The 22,947-nt window shown below is 38.7% G+C and overlaps 1 protein-coding gene across 1 annotated transcript in view; it reads left to right on the forward strand.

Moving 5' to 3' along the window:
* Positions 1-7,732, forward strand: part of LOC137287174 (B-cell receptor CD22-like) — a 129,368-nt gene extending 121,636 nt beyond the window's left edge. Inside the window, exons 12-18 of the mRNA XM_067819347.1 lie at positions 3,518-3,826; positions 4,512-4,640; positions 4,879-4,900; positions 5,011-5,054; positions 5,388-5,486; positions 6,184-6,279; positions 7,089-7,732. Coding sequence (XP_067675448.1) covers positions 3,518-3,826; positions 4,512-4,640; positions 4,879-4,900; positions 5,011-5,054; positions 5,388-5,486; positions 6,184-6,279; positions 7,089-7,111 — 722 coding nt within the window. The 3' untranslated portion in view covers positions 7,112-7,732. The remainder of the gene's footprint in view (positions 1-3,517; positions 3,827-4,511; positions 4,641-4,878; positions 4,901-5,010; positions 5,055-5,387; positions 5,487-6,183; positions 6,280-7,088) is intronic.
* The last annotated feature ends 15,215 nt before the right edge of the window (positions 7,733-22,947 follow it).

Genomic DNA, 22,947 nt, shown 5'->3' on the forward strand with positions numbered 1-22,947 from the left:
CTGTGATGCCATTAACCGCCAACAGTTTTCTACATTCAGTCAGCAGACAGTGTGACTAGACGACTCCGTATTCATGGCCTCTTTGGCAATTAACCTTTCAAGGGCATGTCGTCGACGTGCCAACACTGATGTGCCAGATTGAGATGTACCAGGACTGTGCCACGCTTGCAGCAGCAAAACCTGCAGAGAGTGAACTTTGGTGACGAAAGCAAGTTCCAGCTCTTTAAGATCTGCCCCCAACTGAGCAGCTTTGGGAATAACTAGTACATTGTATTTGGAAATGCCCAAAACAGCCATAGACGAGGAATGCCTTGGCAGTAGCTCTGCTACAGGAATGACGTCAGATCCCTAATCAAGACGTTAGAAGAGCTAGTGAGCTACTCAGTTCAATGCCGGGTTTTGGCCTGCATCAGAGGTGGAGGTGGGCACACCTTGCATTGACCAATATGTGCTGCCCAGAAAGTTGTAAAAGCTCCCAGTCGATTCTGCACTGGTGATCAAATATTGGATATTAGTAGTGCACCTTAGTGTCATTCATGTGATCTTACATCCCGGGCTGCATCATTTTTCTTCCGGTTATCCATGAAAAACGTTTGCTGAATAATTGACTTTCCAATAAAACATTTAACGTTACCATTTTTAGCTTAAGTTTTGATGTGGACCAGAAAACAAATATTTGTTGGCGTTTCTGTTGGACGCTAGTTTAGCATGTAATAGGAGTTGGACACTTTACTAGCCGCATTTTTCCGGACTTTAATTAGTTACTTGTTGATGACTCACCTAACAGTCCAAACAGTGAGCTTGTCTAAAGAGTTTATCCAATTAACCAACATGTCACCACATGATCTACCACAAACGATTAGTTATCTTCTCATCATTACCTTAAGACACATAGATGAAGCCAGTTTCTTAGCAAAAGTTTAAAATCTCTGGGGAGTTATTTTATGTTTTTTGACTCACGCTGTAGTTTGTACAAATGTAGCTGTTGCTTGATTAATGCTCATGTGTAAGAATTTGTAAAGTGTTTACGTTTTGATCATATTTTATCTTAACCTGTGACATTTTCTTTATGAATTCATGACCTCTATTTCATGCCCTTTATCACTAACATGTTTTGATAATATTTCAGGTTTACATAACAAGCATGAATGATTGCATTTTCTTTGAGTTTGTGACATTGTTATTATGAACTGTTGTTTTTGTGTTATAACCCCATTTCATGCCCATCATCACTTACATGTTTTGATAACTCATAGCATATCTCATCTTAATCTGGTTGTAACAGTTTTGATACATGATTGGTATATATAGTCCCGACATTGCCTGAAAAGTGTACCTAAGGTAATGAAGGAACTCGGAGAACCAACGTCTGCACTTCTGGATCCTCATACTTTGTGCATACATGTATCTCTGGAAAAGGTAAATGAAGTGATGGGCACTGCCAGAACTTTCTGGTGATCACATTGCCCTGACACTGATTCATATCTGGCAATTGGTTTGACAAACCGTCAGGATACGGGTGCAACAGGTATGGGTGATTTCATGTGACTGGATGGAACAGATTGTTGTTGTGAAAAACCTGTTCTCATGAAATGTGCCCCATTTGTAGTTTATTTTTAATAAATTTTTTTCAGGATGTAATCTACATGACCACAATAACATCAAAACTGTACACCCAGTGTCTATTAAAGGTGGACAGACATATTATATAGTAATACCTAAGCAAAAGAAATGCTCTTCCTTTACCTTTTTAACATTTGGTGGGTGGTGAAGGATGTCTGTGTAATCTACATGACCATATTTCCAAAAAGGTATCATCTTTTGCTCGGATTGCACACAGTGGCCATGATCGTCCAACGGCTCCAGTAGTTATATTGGCAGAATAGTCATCCAAGCACCAAAAGCACATGGCATCATGAACATTTTATTCTGTAACATGATTTAAATTGACACGATTGTCTAGTGACAGTTTAGAGCTAACCTTTGACACTTTACTCTATCAGGGCTACTCAGGTAAGACAGTTCTATGGATCTGTTTTAAGTTTTTTTTCTGACATGACCTCTTCTGAACTTTAAATAATTACTTTTAATTTACTTTTCATACTTATTTACTTTTACTGACCTATAATTCTTGATAATCTATATCAAAGTAAACAGGTGACATGATTACTATTTGGATGAATTTGCACTGTGCTTATGAATTGTCTGTTCTTTGAATATGAATGAAAGAAGAAACAGTTAATCTATATTGTATTTTGTAATGTAACTGTGTAACAGAATAGTACAGAAGCTAGGAGGAGATAGTATAATGACATAGTATCGCCTACATAGGACTTAATGTCTCCTATGCAGGTCATGGTATATCAACCGTAGGATGTAGTTTTTCCTACGTAGGACTCCTACATAGTACTTAATATCTCCCACATAGGACTTTATATTTCCCATGTAGAACTTAGTATCTCCTACATACGAGATATTAAGTCCTATGTAGGAGATAATAATGAAAGAAGGAAGAAACAGTTAATTTATTTTATAATTTTTAATGTCCTGCGTAGGAGATAATAAGTCCTACATAGGAGATCGGAAGTCCTACACAGCAGATAGTGTGTCCAACCTGGGTCTTAATATCTCCTTCGTAGGAGATAGTATGTTGAATAACTTTGACGGTTGCCCTTCTTCACTTCCACAGGATAGCAACATTTCACCAGTATGTTTTTGATATTTCCTTGTAAATATGGTAGTATTATGGCAAGGTAGATTACAAGAATTGCTTTCAAGTTGTATAATGGCAAAGTTTTGTTGTTACCGCAATACAGATACAACATATGTGAAATTTTGTTTCTAGTAACACTTAGTTTTAAAAAGTGTACAGCAATCAAGTTATGGAAGTGACCAGTTTATGCAAATTTGTTTACCCATTCATGAGTACCCAGTATGATTAGTGACCTTCGTTTTTTCCTTGACATTTGACTTTTGATAGTTTGGATTTTATGAACAGTAAGTGATGTTGAAATAAATGACATACGTTTAAGAAAAGGAAGCTTTACTTTTTATCGTTTTTGTCATTTCTTGTTCTGGGATGGTGCATATTTTACGACAATAATGGACGATGCAGTGTCGGAGGATCTGACTATTTGGCAATCAAATTTTTATTGTGGGTTTGAACCCCAGTCACATCATACTAAAAGACATGATAAAATATCATACTCTTTGTTCCCTTTCTTGCGCTTAACATTAATAACCACAACAAGCTTGCTCGGCCCGGAGTGAGTATAATGTGCCTGAGTAGGCTATTCGTGCCCTAACTTAACCAGCTTAAGTCAGGGTTAGTACAAGCAACCACACATACACTCACATGCGAAATATTCTTAAGCACGACTTTTAACACCATTTCAGCTTACCTCATCTCACCCATTTCACAAATGCAGCTGTATATTTGAAACAGTTTGAAAACAATATTTTTTTCAACTGAATATTGGACACCCACATACAAATGAAATAAATAATAAATATTTAGGTCCACCAGGTCCACCAACAAATGTCACAGTCATTCCTCTTGGTCCATCTTCCCTTCAAGTGTCTTGGATCAAAGGCTTTAATGGTGGTGATACTCAAACATTCATCGTAGAATACAGCACAGATGATGCATCTTGGAAAGAAGCTGGAAAGTATGTAGAGAATGGACTGGAGGAATACCAGACAAATATCACAGGTCTCCAGCCACAGACTGTTTTTTATGTCAGAGTGACTGCAGAGAACGTCAATGGAAGAAGTTTTGGTACAAACAGTGTGCGAGGACTGACTGGAAAAGAGGTGAAAGTTACTGGTAAGCATCGCTGTGGCTTTTTCCAACGCTCAACTTTTGTGAAATGTTACTAGAATGGATCTGGAACACTCAGTCAAAAATGAAAGGCAGATCACTTTGAAAAGTACTGGTTGAGCCTGTTGCTTCAGTGTTTGCACACCAACTTGTCAGATGTGGATGTGATCTTGATTTGATACTGACTTCCTGGTGCTGTCACATTCATAACATCAAAATTTGTAATTCAATCTGCAACTGAAATGTGAAGGGACACAGTGGAATGTAATGCAACAATGCAACTGGGACCTCACCCTTTCTTTAGGAAATATATGTAAAGTTCTGAGGAATGAATGTAAAATAATCAAACTCGCATCAGTTTCTAATCCCTGATGTCATTTACAACCTAAATACATATGCACTCACAAAATACTGTTTTTAAAGTTAGCTATGCACTTTCTCTTGTTAATTTGAATGAGGGGTGGAAATGACCTGTCGCAATTTTCAAACATTAAATAAACGGTAGGGTAGCCAAATGGTTAAAGCATTGGCTCATCATGCTTAAGATTTGGGTCAGTGTGTGAAGCTCTGTTTCTGGTGTCCCTGATTTAGTTTTATCTTTAATATAACTCCTTGAGAATTGCCTAGTCCATAGTAAAGCCAACACTAACATAGGAAGTTGTGACACTACTCCATCATTTTCTTCCTGCAGGTGGTTTAACTTCTCCACAAGGCGGACTGATTGCAGGGGTTACTGTTGGGATGCTTGTTCTGGCAGTTATTGTTGTTGTTGTTGTCATCATGCATAGAAAAGGATTCAGATGTGTGCTCCTGAAACCAGGCATGTACACTTCTATTATTGTAATTGGTCTATGTCTCTATTTGTATATGGGTGTTAACTTTGCGCAAATGGGGAGCTGAAATCAAATGCATTCTATTAGAAAACTCACCATAATTGTCCCGTATGATTATTTCTGTTAATTGATCTTAAATTTTTTAAACAAAATATATCTGGATTACATATCAATATATAATATAATAAGTATTGTCTTGACAAGTTATCTTCATTCCATCAACAGGCTCAAAAGTTTTACAGAATAGGTAAGTGTTTCACCTTTAGTTTAATGTTACTGCTTATTATTATAAGAGAACAACTGGGGTTCAGTACATCCAGATATTTATGATTCAAACGTTATTTATCTTTCTAATAGACCTAAGGGCCATGCCACTCAGAGGGAACATGTGGAAGCAGGAGGTAAGTAATGTACCAACAATTGATTCAAAGCAGGTATCATGATGTAGAAGTAGATGATATGATCACACATATTTCAAATCTCGCCAGTACGTCTCATAATAAACACCATAATATATTGCTATAAAATATGGTATCAAGTTTTTGTTGAGGTAAAGCATTGTCACAATAACATTCATGTGGCAGAAGGAACATTTACATGGTAAAACAGTCAGTCTCTTTCATCTTGATCAGTTTTACATTATGATTTATATTTATCCTTCAAATGTCATGTCATATATCATATATCATTTTACCTCAGTTGTTACTCCTTTTTCATTGTGTTTTTTCACAAAGATGTCAACCTATACAGTGGCCTACAAGACAGGGAGAATGACAAACAGACTTACACCTATTTGAAGACTTATGAAAATGCTGGAGTTGCTGCCTCAACAGGTATTCTTCCTGACAAAGACTAATATTAGCGAGCCTGATATATTTTGGTTACATATATTACACATTTACAGGGATACAGTCCTGCCTGTGTCATTATATATTACATGTACATCAATGTGGACTATGTATACCCCTGGTTTCCTTGCTGAAACCTGTTTTCACTGGACTGCTTTTGCAGCTAGTTGAGAGTTATCAATTGAATTAGTCATGCCCAAAATGTGTGATGTAATGCTTGTAGAATATATCATTGATGATTTAAAAACACTCAGAATTTTTGTGCCCTCACTTTAGAAGTACTCATAAGAAAATGGCACTGCTCTTTGCCCCCTAGCAAAACACAACCCAGCTGAATGTATGATGCTTCTGTCTTTACACTTTTGATGTACCTTTCTCATATCCTCAAACAATGCCTGACATTGAAACTGCCCAAAATATGTATGTTGTGATGTGTGAAGGCACGATCCAATAATTCACTGTCTGGTTGATTCACTATTTAATGTTTCCAATGAAGTGTTCGGTCATGGGAAATAAAAGATGCACAAAATATTATGTGTTGACCAGTAGAAAAATTGGTTCAGGTAGGTTCAATTTGCCGAGGGACAGTAAACCAATAGTTTTGTCAGATAGAATTGGAACTCACTCATTTCTGCAGTCAAACTAAACCAGCCTCTGTGTTGACTAAGCTATTTTCTTGTAGGAACAGATTCAACGAATGAGTATGAAGGTCTTGAAAGGAAAGATCAACAACACTATGAAGCTATCAAATTAGCCATGTATGGAAATACTGGCAAAGGTAAATGTTCTAATTATCAAGATCACAATATGATATACTGATGATGATGAGATTAAATTTTAACAAAAACTCCTTTCATGGTGATGGTCTGTACATAGTCGAGTCAGAAGCGGACATTGTGCAAAATATGGCTTTGAATCTTGTCATGTGTAGTAATATATACAATAGCGGTTTTTCGGACGAAGTCCTTCCAAAGGGCCCAATTTAAAAAATAAAACCGCTATTGCATATACTGCTACCTACATGCTTGCAAAATTTGACTAAACTCAATCAAATAGTTTTCAAGATATGGACTTTTAAGTGAGCATAGGGTCGGTTGGGAAAAGATTAAAATGCCAGAGACATGGTTAATTCCTTTGGCATGAAAAATGAAGTTATTTTCTGTCTAGAATGTAAAGGTAAGTTCGAATTTGATAAGGAAGACAATCATCTTCAAGCAGATCAGTCTGACCCACAGGTAAATTTGCCACCATTGGCGTAACTATCAATTATTCCAGAACAGTATATATAATCAGAATTCGTAATCACCAGTCTCTTTATTCAGATGTTGTGCGAGTCTTTAACAATGAATGAGAAGTTGAAATCACATCAACTGGCAGTCCTGTCTTGAACAGTTTTAAAATATGTTTTAGTTTACGAAAAAAAGCTGGAAGAAGCGATGATCATATATTTCTTGTGGCCTTGTGATTACCTCACGCTACATCTTTATCATGATTTGAACTTTACAGTGAAATCTAATGGATAAGAATAAGTGTTACCTGCTAAATATATTCAGACACGATTCATCACCAGTTTCTGTTTCGTTTCAGATGCTACCTACATGAACACATGACCAGGCCCAATAGCACTCCATGTATTTGACAAAGAATGGATATTTTTAATAGTCGAATTATGGTTTATCTTGCTTTCTGTGATCAAACTGAACCATGAGATCTTGCTTATCAGTGATCATTTGTAAACATGATCGAATGTCCTCTTTTTCAGTCACACCTTTCTGTACTGATTCTTATGTCAACACTGGTATTGCTCACAGAATTATTGCTACAATCGTGCTATGTGTAATGTTTGATCTGAAAAAAAGACATATTTTGTTGTTGTTGGTGGTGGTGGTGTAAAAAGAGAGATACTTTTCGGTAACATCACTACTTTAGTATTCGATTCTTCACTCATTATGCAACATGCATCAGATGCTTGCATAACACTGAACACTATATACTAGTACGTTTTGCTGGTCATTTTTATTATGTATTCATTATAGTTTTTTGTATAATTTTATTTCCTTTTAATTTTTTAGTCAACCAATTGATTCCGATGCTAAGTGAGATTTCCAGAGCATAGCTAATATACTCATATGGCTCATTTGATTGTTATATCTGAGTGCATAAGTGCTGAACAGGTGCGTTTTGCTATTCGGGTGCTTTTTATATTAAAGATTTTCTTTCCTTCTTCTAAAGTTGTTTTAACTCTAAATTATTCACTTTAATTGTAATGTGGCACATAACCTTGGCAAAACCCAGTATACATTAGCACATCATACATGACACAATTACTATACAACCCTGTGGGATTTCAGGAATATTTCATAGGGACAACGCCCACTGTGTGTTGGTGGAGTGAGTGAGTGAGTTTAGTTTTACGCTACACTCAGCAATATCCCAGCTATATGGCGGCGGTCTGTAAACAGTTGAGTTTGGACCAGACAATCCAGTGACCAACAACATGAGCCTATTCTACCCCGGGACCTTCACGGGTCGTATGGTGGTGGATGTGTGACATTGCTTATTTTGGAATATTCGTAAAATGGAGATCCAGTCTATGGATATTTTGACATGTGCACAACCAATTGACTTTGTTGTTTGGCACTGCACCCATCTTTATTCCGTCTGTGTGAACCAGAGAAGACACGGCTTAGAACTGATAGATTACATCTACATGCAGCCTGGTTCCCTGGGTCTGATGCGCCTGCGCTAACGCTCCGACACTGACCCAGGCAACCACTGCCGCATGGCGGCGTTCACTGCAGGGAGACGCGCCATACATTTACTATAGAAAAATCCGAGGACGGGTGGTTAGAAGTTTTTCATAGCATTTTCATCGATACTATGGCAAGGTGTACGTCACCAGAACAACGACCATCTGTACTTTCAGTGTTGGAAAACGTTATTTAAGCAGTTTCGAGACACGAAAATCGTCGTTACATAGGCGATATGTAAACAATGACACACCTCCTACTTTCATCACCGACATGTGCTTTGATATTTCATGTCAGCTCGCTATTACCATGAAATCGTACACCAGAGACCATATATATGGTCTCTGCGTACACATGAAACATAGATCTGAGCGACCACACTGATTGGAAATAGTTAGCATCTTCATTTTAGCACGTTTGATGACGAAAATATCGCCCATTTTTACGTCCCGTCTCATCCATCGCGTCAGGGTAGGTTTAGCGGATATATTTTTCGACGGCCTTGTGAAATTACAAGGTAAAGCGCTTAGATTGATATGAATGAGGTTAATGACAGGTAGGGTTTGGCATTCTGATATTTAGCCTCTACAAAAGAAAATGAAACAGTTAACGTATATGCCAGTATCATTGAGAAATGTTTATGATTATAATAAACATAGTGAATCAAATTATCAATCTACAAAAATACACACACATATACAGCTCAAAAAATGAATTTGGTACTTTATATTCCTAAACTGAATACACAAAAATAATGGTATGATTAGTATGTTAATACATTGGCATACATATAAGGGAAGAACTTATAAGTCTTTGAATGTCATTTAGAAGTGAAAATACATAAGAATGAAGATTGTTATGGATATCAACTTCTTTATGAGAGAACACAACGTTTCGGAGTTAATGCTTACTCCTTCATCAGGTGATTGAGAAAGGGATACAGAGGAGTATTTGTATGTACAGGTAAAACAATAACAAAGTAACAAGTGGAATGAGTTAACGAAAGCTAGTATAAACAAGCACTGATAGGAAGCCGATAGTTAAGATAACAATGATGGAAGCCAATGGTAATGCATTACAGTTGATTGGATATGTTTACATAACACAGATACGGGGTAAGGACGATGTACATGATTGGGGATAAGGATGGAAGCCAATGGTGATACATTACGCATGATAGGATGATGTACATAACACACGATAGGGGGTGAGCATGTTTACATGAGGGTTGATGATGTACAAACACAAGTAGGTAAGGATGTACTCGGGTAGATTGGCTATACATGAATTACATAGATAGAATGTACACAGATAGATGAGATTAATTTATCAATAAGTCCCAGGCACTTGGTAGGTACACTCCTTGGTCACGGTTGATGGCTGGTTTCTGTCTCCGGATCTCAATGGCCTCTTGCAGTTTCCTTTGGCGCCAGTTGTTGTTGTTGGTAGATAGTATCCTAGTGTCCTCCCATCGAATTGAGTGCACTACCTCCGACACCAAATTATAGACACCGTCAAGCAAGCTCCCAAGCCCCGCCCCAACCTCACGCACCAAGAGAGACAGGCCATCACCGAACTCAAGAAGGATGACAGCATCACCATCACCGAAGCTGACAAGGGCAAAGCAGCAGTCATGATGGACACCCCCGGAATTCCTCCAGCTCGTCAACAACAGCCTCTCAGACACCACCACCTACCTCAACATCAAGAAAGATCCGACGGCCAGACTGGAAAGACAACACAAGAAAACCACGAAGGACCTCCATGAGAAGAGAGAAATCAACGACATCATCTTCAACCAGCTGAACCCTATCAACTCCCAAGCCCCATACGGAAGAGCCACCATCAAGATCCACAAGAACCCGCCCAAAGCCCGGATCCTAGTCTGCTCAAGAGGTTCAGTTTTCTACAACACCGCCCAGTTCCTCACACGTCTCCTCGCTCCACTTGGCAAAGATGGCAAGTCTTACATCAGCGACTCTTCATCCTTTGTTAACCAGCTGAAAGAATCCAACCCCACAGGCACCATGGTCAGCTACGACGTCGTGGACCTCTTCACCAACATCACACTAGAAGAAGCCCTGGACATCCTTCGCAGCAAGTTAGCCAACCGGATAGAAGACTTGGACACCCAGCTCACCATAGACAGCATCACCAACCTCGCCCGCAGCTGCTTTGACACCTCCTACTTCACATTCAATGGTAAGATATACAAGCAGATCCACGGTCTCCCCATGGGCTCACCTCTTTCTCCTCTCATTACAGAAACCTTCATGACCTCCTTCGAGGAAGCAGCCCTCTCCACAGCTCCGTTCCAGCCCCTCTGTTGGTACCGCAAAGTCGACGACACCTTCACCACCATCGCCTATGACAACGACCCCAATGAGCTCCTCAACCACCTCAACGACCAACATCCAAGAATCAAGTTCACCATGGAGACTGAGACCAACCAACACCTGCCCTTCCTCGATGTATCCCTCCACACCACAGACGATGGACTTAGAACCTCAGTTTACCGCAAGCCGACGCACACCGACCAGTACATCCAGTACAACTCCTGCCACCATCCTCAGATCAAGCAAGCTATCATCGCCACCCTTACCAGACGTGCCAAAGCCCTCTGCCACCCCGATGCCCTAAACAATGAACTGGACCACCTCAGAAAGACATTCACCACACTCAACGGTTACCCTCCCCAGCTCGTCACAGCCACCATCAACAAGACCCTCAAGGACCGAGAACCCCGCCCCAAACCTTCTCCATCACCCATCAGAGTAACCATACCCTACCTTGGCCCCATCAGTCATCAAATATCACGTCTCATCAAGACCAAAGCCAGCATCGATGTCACCTTCTCCAGTGGCAAGACCATCAAGACTTACCTAAAAGCCAACGGTAAAGGACCCAGCTGTGAACACCCTAACCCGAGAGGATGCATCTACCAGATCCCTTGCAACTGTGGCGACCTATACATTGGAGAAACGCTGAGACCAATCAACACCAGAATGAAGGAACATCAGACCTCAGTCAGGAAACTCGACCAGAAATCGGCCATCTCTGAACACATTCTCAAGAACCCTGAACACTCAATTCGATGGGAGGACACTAGGATACTATCTACCAACAACAACAACTGGCGCCAAAGGAAACTGCAAGAGGCCATTGAGATCCGGAGACAGAAACCAGCCATCAACCGTGACCAAGGAGTGTACCTACCAAGTGCCTGGGACTTATTGATAAATTAATCTCATCTATCTGTGTACATTCTATCTATGTAATTCATGTATAGCCAATCTACCCGAGTACATCCTTACCTACTTGTGTTTGTACATCATCAACCCTCATGTAAACATGCTCACCCCCTATCGTGTGTTATGTACATCATCCTATCATGCGTAATGTATCACCATTGGCTTCCATCCTTATCCCCAATCATGTACATCGTCCTTACCCCGTATCTGTGTTATGTAAACATATCCAATCAACTGTAATGCATTACCATTGGCTTCCATCATTGTTATCTTAACTATCGGCTTCCTATCAGTGCTTGTTTATACTAGCTTTCGTTAACTCATTCCACTTGTTACTTTGTTATTGTTTTACCTGTACATATAAATACTCCTCTGTATTCCTTTCTCAATCACCTGATGAAGGAGTAAACATTAACTCCGAAACGTTGTGTTCTCTCATAAAGAAGTTGATATCCATAAAAATCTTCATTCTTAAGAACTTATAAGATAGATAAACATTCCAATGTTTCTGAACTGTTGAGTTAAGGGTGATTTTTACCTATGAAACCTGTCATGAGAACTGTATTTTTTGTGGCTTGAAGCCAGCATCAGTGTACTTTGATTATTTTGATCATGATAACACTGGTGTTCTCAGAGTACATCTGATACAAATCATCTGACATGAGCAATTATTCAGACAGATATCATTTAATAAATAAAATAAAAAAGTTAAAGGCTGCTCTTCACTTTTTGCTTTACTTTATCATACTTTACATCAGTGCATGCATACATAAATTAACTCATCATCAGTGGTTTTGCTTTTGAATTTTGAGTAATTTGCTCAGTACTTGTTAACCAGTTCATTATTGTGATCATATTTTTTTACATCTTAATTTTACAGTGTGTATCTAGAAATTATGTCTTGATGTAGATATGTAGTATGTACGTAGTATGTTAAAACCTAAACGTATTTGTACTAAAGCACTAACTACTCTTGGTGCACACAGTGAAAAGGATATTATGGCATTGTACACATGTCAAAAGAAAGTTGAAAATAAAATAACCTCAAGATTCATATGATATTTAATGCTATGATTGTTCCTATGGTGTGTAAGTATGCAGAAGTATAGGGGACCTCATGCTGTAAAATTATTGAAGATGTACAGATGCTGTAAAATTATTGAAGATGTACTGCAACAATGTGTGAAAGGTTTCTCAAAACTGCAAACAATGCTATTGTTTGAGGAGAATGTGGCAGAACCCCTCTTCAAGTTAAAAAGCTTGTGCACACCACAAGGGCTATAAGGTATTGGTGGAGACTACTGTAACTGGATGAACGCAAACTGTCTCGCCAGGATGGGCTGCTCATTAAAATATTCTGTTTAGATTTGAATTTTAACATACGTGATTGGCACAAGGTGTGAAGATAATTATTCACTTTTCGAAACAAAGATCATTTTAAAACCTACAACAACAATGATGCAGTTCTATCAATAGTTTGTCTGATTCCTTCTATTAACAGCATTTTAAATCACTGTTAAATGTGGAAAAGAATCTTACATTCCCTATCCCTATACACTTTAGACCACCCACAGTTCTTTTCAGGTGTATTAGGTTTAAACTTCCAGTCGATTTTGGAAGATACACAAATGTCCCAAACGCTTAATGACTGTAAATTTTGTATATTAAGGGGAAGATATTTTGTTGAATATGAGTTTCATATGCATGTATTGCTTGTATGTGACCACTACTCAACCATAAGAATTTTGTGTGTATCTTAAACAATGATATGTACAGTCCTGCATTATAAAATTTTTTAGAGCTGAGTGCAGCCTTAAACAACAAACCAACCAACATCTTTTATCTGAAAACTTTGACAGACAGACCTCTGATGCTGTATATAACTCATGTCTATATTTATGTTAAAAAGCCAAAGGAATTGTAATAGATTGCTTCACTGACATGCTTGTGTCATGCAATCCAGCATTGTCTGTATTAAACTGTTTATTGTGATTTCAATAACAAGAGGTATCAAAATTGAATGTATCCCTCTCCCCACCCCTCTCCAACCCCAGATATAGCTACAGTGTTTTATGTAATAGGAAATGGACACATTATGAAATATCAATGACTGTTTCTTTACTTAACATGTCTTCAACAAACATGAGCCCCATCTTGGAGTGGTGTGTATCAGTGTCTTTTAGACAAGCACACTATCCTTTTGTGAATGGGCTCTTTCAAAACAATCTAATTCACACACAGTTAAGAATATTTCATGATGTATCTGTTTTCATATTGTATACAAAACTGCAGCTATATATGGGTTGGGGAATGGGGTTTATTCAACGTTATATATAATGCTCCAATGTCTAATCAACTTCCCAGTAGAATCACCCAGATATTGCCATACCATGAGTACTGTTAACCTTTTGAAGATCAATGCAACTATGATGTAGCCCAGTGTTATATTGAAATGATATATACCAAATAAATACCAATAATATACCAAATGAATACAAATACAGATACAAATAATAAATGCAAAAACATTGTTGAGTGAATCATTTATGTGTTTCAAAAGTGTTAGATCTAATTATTATTACTTATAATAATGTAACGTAAGAACCATTTTCTAGTTACAATGACTGGAATTTCAGTTTGTTTCCAACACACATAACAGGAGAAAATAGGGCCAAATCAACGAATTACACGCCATCAAATTTCCCCAAAATGAAGATGCTAACTATTTCCAATCAGTGTGGTCGTTCAGATCTATGTTTCATGTGTACGCAGAGACCATATATATGGTCTCTGGTGTACGATTTCATGGTAATAGCGAGCTGACATGAAATATCAAAGCACATGCCGGTGATGAAAGTAGGAGGTGTGTCATTGTTTACATATCGCCTATGTAACGACGATTTTCGTGTCTCGAAACTGCTTAAATAACGTTTTCCAACACTGAAAGTACAGATGGTCGTTGTTCTGGTGACGTACACCTTGCCATAGTATCGATGAAAATGCTATGAAAAACTTCTAACCACCCGTCCTCGGATTTTTCTATAGTAAATGTATGGCGCGTCTCCCTGCAGTGAACGCCGCCATGCGGCAGTGGTTGCCTGGGGAAGTGTCGGAGCGTTAGCGCAGGCGCGTCAGACCCAGGGAACCAGGCTGATCTACATCCTGGTGATGTGTTAGTAATCGAATGTGGACCAGGCAATACAGTGCTCAACAACATGAGCAACGATGTAACCAATTGGGACATGACGATATGTATTAACCAAGTCAGTCTGACCTTTTTATCCCGTTTGTTGCCTCTTACGGCATGCATGGGTTACGGAAGACTGATTCTAACCCGGCTTATTCACAGGGAGGTGAATAAAGCTACATGTTTACTGCACTTGAAGAAAATGTTGTTATTGGGTCGCTCAGTGCATGTCCGTGCGCGTACGTGCGTGCGTGCGATTGTTTCAGATGATGCTGTTCACAGCTAATTCACTCACAAGTTTCAAGGCAATCCCTAAAGTCTTATCTGTCAGAGGCGGCCATCAGTGTAGTGTCTATAGTGATGACAAGAGATAGAGTGGATAGCGAAGAAAGCGTCTCCTGGGGTGAACAATTTGTGGCAAATTCTTTATGTTTATGGAGACCAACATAACATTGGCACCATAACATAGAATCGATTGAGAAATCATAACATACTGATGTATTGATGTTTCTCAAACTTTCCACTTTATTCTATGAGATAATCTACATCCAATATTATGTACGTTGGGCTTACTTCCCTCGAAACGAAGCCCTCGTGAGCCAGTCATTGCGGGTTGGCGTGCACTCAAGTGTGACGACGGCTTCCGACTGGCTGGTTCATTTGCTGATACGCTGAAGGCTCACTGTGTGTACAGAAAGATGATCTGTTTGATCAGGAATACTCTACAACAAGGATAGGTAACTCGCTTGCTTTCTTTACCATTTGTACTAATTAACGTGTGTCTCGTCTTGCTCCAACGCCCACAGTGACTTGGCTCGTTCACCGCGCAACTTCAGAACTTCAGCCAGTTTATTGCATGAGTCGGAATTTTACAATAAATAAATTAATGAATGAATTATAGTAAGAATTAACAGGAAGAATTATGTGAATTAAAAAACATGTGAAAGAACGCAAAAGTATCGCGAGAACACATGTTAACATCAACTGTCCTTTTAAGAAATCTACTTTGAGACATTTGTGTTCACAATAATAATTAATTCAGATATCTTATTGCATGTGTGGAATGGAATGGACATTAACAAAATGTTTACTGACACTTTCACACTGCCCTCAAAAATAAAGTGTATAACTGTCACAAAGCGTTCTAAAACACCTTTCCAGTTTTGTCAAATAATAAGATCAACAAGAAAGAAAGAAGCTATGGAACTATAACCCTCGAGCATCAATGGCAAATCAGATCAGATCGACAATATGTCATATTTTTCACACTCCCTAACATTTTGTTTTAGATTATGAAACCACCACTGTTACATGCCAACCCATGCCACCTGATAGTGTATTCCCCTCATATGAATTAAAGGTGTAAGTGAAAGATGTTTCTGAGGAAGTAATTAGGAATACTCAAACAACGGCGTATAACATTTTAATGGCGGATCAGAACGGATTGGCGAAATGTCATATTTTTCACACAACTCAATTACACACTTACAATTTTCCAAGTCATAAAATTGTCACTATTACTTGCAAATACCTTTCAACTAAAGGTATGTTTTCCTTCTAAAAATTAAACGAATGTGTGAAAGAAGTTTTTATCGGTACAATTTAGTCTATCTTCGAGGTGAATCGAGACTAGAAGCCAGTGAGCTATAACATACCGACTTGAAACTTTCTGCAAATCTACTGTCCAAATACGGATACTAATACCAATGTTTTTACTTAAACTGAAGTGACAAAATAGTTAACCTATCTTCTACATGTAGGCTTTCAGTTGAGTGTTTTAAACACTCAGCGAACTTAATCACCTGTTGAAAATATACCAGGCTCAATCTTAAATACTACGCTGCCACCATTGTGATTACACTGGTTACGTAATGACCCGAGACGTACGTTCAGGGGCTTATCGAGGAGTTTCTTCCCCCCCTCTATATAGGCTCCCTACTACATCGTAAATGGCACATGCTTGCTTATCATGATTCTTACCCCTTTTATTCCTTATATTTGCGAAAAGGGAACACTCTCCATAATTATATGTATTTGTAAACAAAGGTAAACACTGTTAAACGGTGTCAGAATCCTTCCTGTAAAACCTCAGATAAAAGTGACAGAAAATTGTTCATCCGTGCTATTTAACTCCGTCTTATTACACCTGTAGTATCAGATACCTTCAGGCATACATTTAGCAACAAGATCAGAGGAGTATTTATGATTTATACAAATACTCACACTAACTAACGTGAGCAGATGTCATGTCTGTTGCAGGATGTCTACACACAAGAATTGAATAATGTATGAAACAAGAAATTTACACACCTTTGACACCAGCGTAATATTTGTTCGCTTGTGAGTTAACGTCGCAAACAGCAACAATTAAATGCAAATGTCTCTAAATAACTGAACCTGGATGCTATGAAAATGCTTGAAAGTATTGCTAAATTCAAATCAAAGTGGCCTAGACACTATCCCGGAGTTGACATCCCAAGTAGCAGACACTTCACAACTTGTTAATTCGATATCCAATATAAATATAGCCTCATAAGTCTTCATAAAGTGATGGTTGACGGATAGCCTGACTCCTGAGAGTTTGTAGGACTTCAGTCCTGCCCAAAAACGAAGCATATGGCAAATGAGGTGTTACCTTCGAGGAGTGTGTTTGTTCAAAATTGCCTGTGTTCACTCAGCAGAAAATGGCTACCCGTTGGGATTAGTCATGTATGTTAGACTAAAACCGTTTAGCGCCAAACAGGCAGCCTGGGTTATCAAGGGCAATAATATGCCTGCTTTGACTTTTGACACTATGAGCATTCACCTCGTGAGTGGAGTTTGGCACATGTTATATTTATGTTTCACAGATTAAGATAGAAATGTAGGTGAAAGTGTTCTCCGGAAAGTTCTTGGTGGGTTCGACCAGGCAGTGTTTCCTGGGAGAAGTACCGTTCACTGTGTGTAGAAGGGGCAAGGACCCTGAGCTGATGAAGAGCTTTATCATCCTGACTGTGCCAAGATCACCCAAACCCTCTCTGCTGCATTTCAATCTTTATCTGTGAAACATAGTATTTTTCATAGCAAATCATATTTGGATTATGTTCTGATAATCATGTATCTAGAATCTAGGCAGCGATACAGGCGAAAATATTATTTAACTCACTTGTACAGCTCTGAAGGAAACATAATCCTCGTATACCAGGATGTAAATATGCCTACGAAAGATTTCGCTCTCCACAGATTAATATGACATCAGTGTCAATTACTGTTTGAGACACATAAAACGATGCTATGTCAATGATGAAGGGTGCCGACTGTACTTGATCCAGCCACTGAGTTTGGTATTAAAATGGACTGACCTGACACTGCTCTTCTCACCGCCTCTCTTTGATATCCGTATGAACGATGGCATAAGAATAGCCTGATTTAATGATGTCAACTTCATTATTGTGAATTAAACGACGTTTCCGGACACATGTGCTATTGCAAACCGTAACGAGTTCCACGAAAGTGTCCTCGTGTTTTATTTATATTAGTTCATAAACATAAAGTCTTGAAAAGTCAAGGTGGATCTGTCTGCCTATAATCGAAGAAACATTCTAGCATACCAACATTTTTTATTCCTTCTTAGAATAAAGCAATGCATACATAAAACCACAATGGTATCTGATCAGCGTTTCACCTGACACGCGTTGAACGGTGTTAGTGTGATGTCATGATAACGAAATTATGATTATAAGTCTAAACTGAAGAGTTCATGGATGCACTATCATTTGTCGACACAATGCATAACACGAGAGATGTGACCTATCAGCATAAAGCAAATGTGCCTCTACTGGGCTTCCATAAATATGTCTAAACATAGCCTGTCCTATCTGATATCGCAATGAGGAAGTGTAATGTGTGTTTGTATTAGTGCACTGTGTTAATGTCAAACTGTTTCCCTCATGCGCAGGATAGATTCGTCTTGGATATGGCATGTATGTGAAGACTATTCCAGTTGGAACTAGGTGAGTGATGTCTTCGTGTTCATGAACCTGTTATCTAGGTACCCCCGGGCTCCGTCCAACTAGAGCCGTGAACAGGGACAGTCAGTGACCCTTACAATCAATGCAGGATGGTGTGCTCGATATGTTTCGTATACACTGATAAATTAAGGGTTGTTGCAGGTGTTATCTTTCTTGTTCTGTGTTTTAAAAACATACATATATAGTCGTCCGCATTTCGCCCATGTTTAAGGAATAGAGCTGTAACAAATTTGGCAAAATGCCAGCGAAAACCCAACCACTTTCAAACGTAAACAGCGGCCCACTGACTTCTTATACAGGGTGTTTGTTGAGTGAAAGATGACTTGCCAGATGAAACCGTCAAGCGTTTAAAAAGCTACCGACCTAAAGATAAGTTGTACTATACATATTATTGTGCTGTGCTACTATATTATTGTGCTATACTACTGTATTCCCATAGTAATATTTACCAGATACAGATCACGCAGACACTTACAGTGGCAACTGATTAGTGTGCGGAGGCCAGACGCTAGTCACAAGGATAATGTCTATGTGTCTGTAGGTTCTCTGAGTCATGATGACTCTGTCATACTCTTATAATTGGATGTTATGATTTGGGTTCGATTAAACTGTACTTTCAAAATAATTTGAACTATTGTGTCATCTTACAGTGAGTTTGGTTTGGTTTGAGCACTTCGATAGCCGGTGGACAAACAGACGCAGCTAAATTCAGGTAGCTATAACCAACAACTGCACATATATTATTTACCCAAACTAAGGTTTGTCTCATAAAGAACAAGTAAAGACGTATAACAAGTGCAACCGATTTCTTGACAATGACCACTCTTCACACTTTTAGCATTGGCAATGCAATGATGAAACTCTATGTTGCAACAGATATATCATTTCTTTAGTTTCCTTAGTGAGGGGACACTCCAACAAGGACTGATGTAAATCTATCTAGGACCATGTAGGTTACACAAGAACTATCAGGTCCTATGGTTGTAGTGACGGTGTGGCTGAAATTTTGCCGAAGTGACTATATATTCCATCTCACTCGCACTTTGAAGTTCATAGCCAGGCGATAATAAAACGGGAGGTTTTACACTACCGTTAATAGGAAATATCAAGACCTTATGAAAACAAATATCTAATTGGTGCATGACAAAAGTATTATATATATAGTGTATATATTGTATGATATTGACAGAAGAATGAGTACTAAATCTAAGAGTCTAATGCAGTAAGAGTGCTGCTGTCAATCACTCAATATGTTTCGCCGGGTGGCCCTCGAGGACTGAAACTGTATGACTGCTCGGTTCTCAAGCTTACCCATCTCTGCCGTTTCAATAGGGGCACGTTGGATTAAATATCACGTGACCGGAAACTATCAGAAAGATATAAACCATTCTTCAACATCATACAGTACTTTTTTATAATGCACACATCAGATGTATTTAAGGCTAAACATTTTTTAATAGCCCATCATACAGTCCATTTACTATATAACAGCCGTCTGTAAATAACCGACGTGTGACCAGACATAATATATCGTTAGTCATTGAACAAGAAAATATTTACATTTCAGAGCCATGACCAAGCCAACCAGATATAGCTTGGACACTTTGCAGACGAGTTTGATGATTTATGTTATCGGAATTGTCATTCACGGTAGGTGTATTGTGTTTTGAAATGTTCGAGGAAATCCTATGCCGGATCATGTACATCCTGGATGACTTTTAATTTGTACATTGTTTAATTTATTCACTGCTATTGTGTCATGTTTGTAAATATGCTTTAATGACTCAGTATTAAGTGTTCTTTATTATATTCTTACTCCATATAATATTATTTAGGGACAAGCTTGTGCAATTGTATATGTATTTAGAAAATGATTATGATCACAACTTCTCATGAATTTAGTGCATACATCCAAATTGTGTGCAAACGTTTTTCATGATTTACAGTTAACATTTACGTAAAATTCAAAATTGAACGTGAAACGTGTAAGTGATTGTTTTGGTATGGTTTGCTGTTTTACGCTGCACTCAGCTGCATTCCAGCTATGTGGAAATAAACGTGTCTAGACCAGACAATCCAGTGATCAACAGCATGAGCATCGCTCGACGCAATTAGGATGCCATTACTTGTGTCTACCAAATCAGCGAGTTTGACCACCCGATCACATTAGTCGCATCAAAGGACAGGCATGGATTTTTCAAGACCAACTTTAAGCCAGGTCTTCACGGGTGTGTCAGTTCATGACTATACAAAAAACACAACCACCTTATCATTGCCAGCGACTCTCGAAGGTCCCGGAGTAGAATAGCCAACAGCATATATGCTTGCCAAAAAAGGCGACAATGCTTCTTGGCGACTTACGGGATTGGGTGGTCATGTAACCGGGCTAGTCCCACACATGACAGGAGGGCGTGCTTTGGAGTTCTTTATTTTCACAGCTGACACAGCTGAGAGAGCTATCAATCCTGTAACATTACATTTAAATACAACTAAATGTTTACATCTTACATGAAATTAATACAATTAACCATTTAAAGAACATTATTGGAAATTACATGAATACACACATGGCCAGTGACAGCTATTAAAATTACTGGAAAATAGCATTACAGATATAACAATTAAAATACACATAATTACCAGCTATGGGCTGAATTAATTGTCGGATGCTCCTCAGACGGAATACAGCATCATATTGGAAAGTATTTCATCTCAAACATTCCATAGCCTTTAACAACACTTTAAAATACCATCAACCAACTGAAATATTTTTGTCATGTTTATTCTTAATAAAATACAACACATAAAACTAATCTTACATTTCCTCAAGACCATGTGTCTCCTGACGTGAGTTGGCAGCCAAAATGAAAATATTGAAACACTTGCCTTGCATGAAAAGTATTGGCATAACCTTGCAGCCAATGAGAAGTTCTTCATCAACTTTAAGCCAACCAGTGCAGTCTATACAAGGCATGAACTGTGACCTACTCTTACACAGGTGCCGAGGCTCCCCATGGGTGCTCCTGAGCTTCCTAACATTTTGACATTAATGTTTTAAAACAAACACCCATTACAATACTAACATGAAAATACAGTATTTTGCACCATGATACAGTCAGGCTCGCTGACTTGGTTGACACTTGTCATCGGTTCCCAATTGCGCAGATAGATGCTCATGCTGTTGGTCCCTGGATTGCCTGGTCCAGACTCGATTATTTACAGACCGCAGTCGTATAACTGGAATATTGCTGAGTGCATCTTAAAACTCAACTCACTCACTCACTCACTCACTCACTACAAGAAACAGCAAGAAACAAACACAGTTTTTAGGCTATTACTCCGTATCCCTAAATTTTACACAACTACAAATAGCATATGAGGAAATACCCCTTCGGACTAACTGGATGCGAAAGAGGATATCAAGAACAGCATGTTTACTAGTAAAATCGGGAAAAACTGTTGAAAACAATAGATCAGACTATGGATGGAAATTAGGTCGCTCAGCCAGGTATGACGACTGCCTGCTGGCACAAGGGGCCATCTCAAAGATATTTTGTGCTTTTTCAAGTGTGTTGAATATGTCTTGTCTATTGTTTGATACCTCATGTGTCTTTCTTTCATAAAGTGTATGCTGTGATGTGTAAAAGAGTATGATACCTGATACCCGTATTAAATGTCTCAAAATATGCAGGTGGCATCACCACCCAAAGATCATCAGGGCTGGATATTATTTGTAAATTTTTATGATATGGTGTGTACGTTCCCAGTTTAATTGCCCTAAAGATCATATCTTATCTGGTATCTCAATCCCCCAGCACGACCCCAACCATCTACTGCACCCGTCCTGAATTAAGCTCTCCTCGGCCTTTTTAAAGTTTCCTGTATCTCCCTACCACTGAAACTGTAGTTAAGAAGTTTGTAAAAAAATCCAGTGTTATCAATACCTTGATCCTTCAATAATGACGCCGAGTATAATACATGCACAGTGCCTATATCACCGTAAATAACTATCGACCACTCTCAGCGAACTTGAAAGTGACTGAGCCATGTTGACGCTTTGTCGAACCCTGGATTGTCTTGAATACAGTCGTGGTAATGGAAATGACAGCAGCGGGGCACCTGGGTTATGGTGTATGGTTACCTGAATGTTCAACGACTAATGCGTATGTCAGGCAGATGCCACTGTTACACTCTTAAACTATTTATCTCATTAAAGGTATAAAACATTAATACTTGCGACACCGTTAT

This window comes from Haliotis asinina, chromosome 1, assembly GCF_037392515.1.
Source record: "Haliotis asinina isolate JCU_RB_2024 chromosome 1, JCU_Hal_asi_v2, whole genome shotgun sequence".
NCBI lineage: Eukaryota > Metazoa > Mollusca > Gastropoda > Lepetellida > Haliotidae > Haliotis > Haliotis asinina.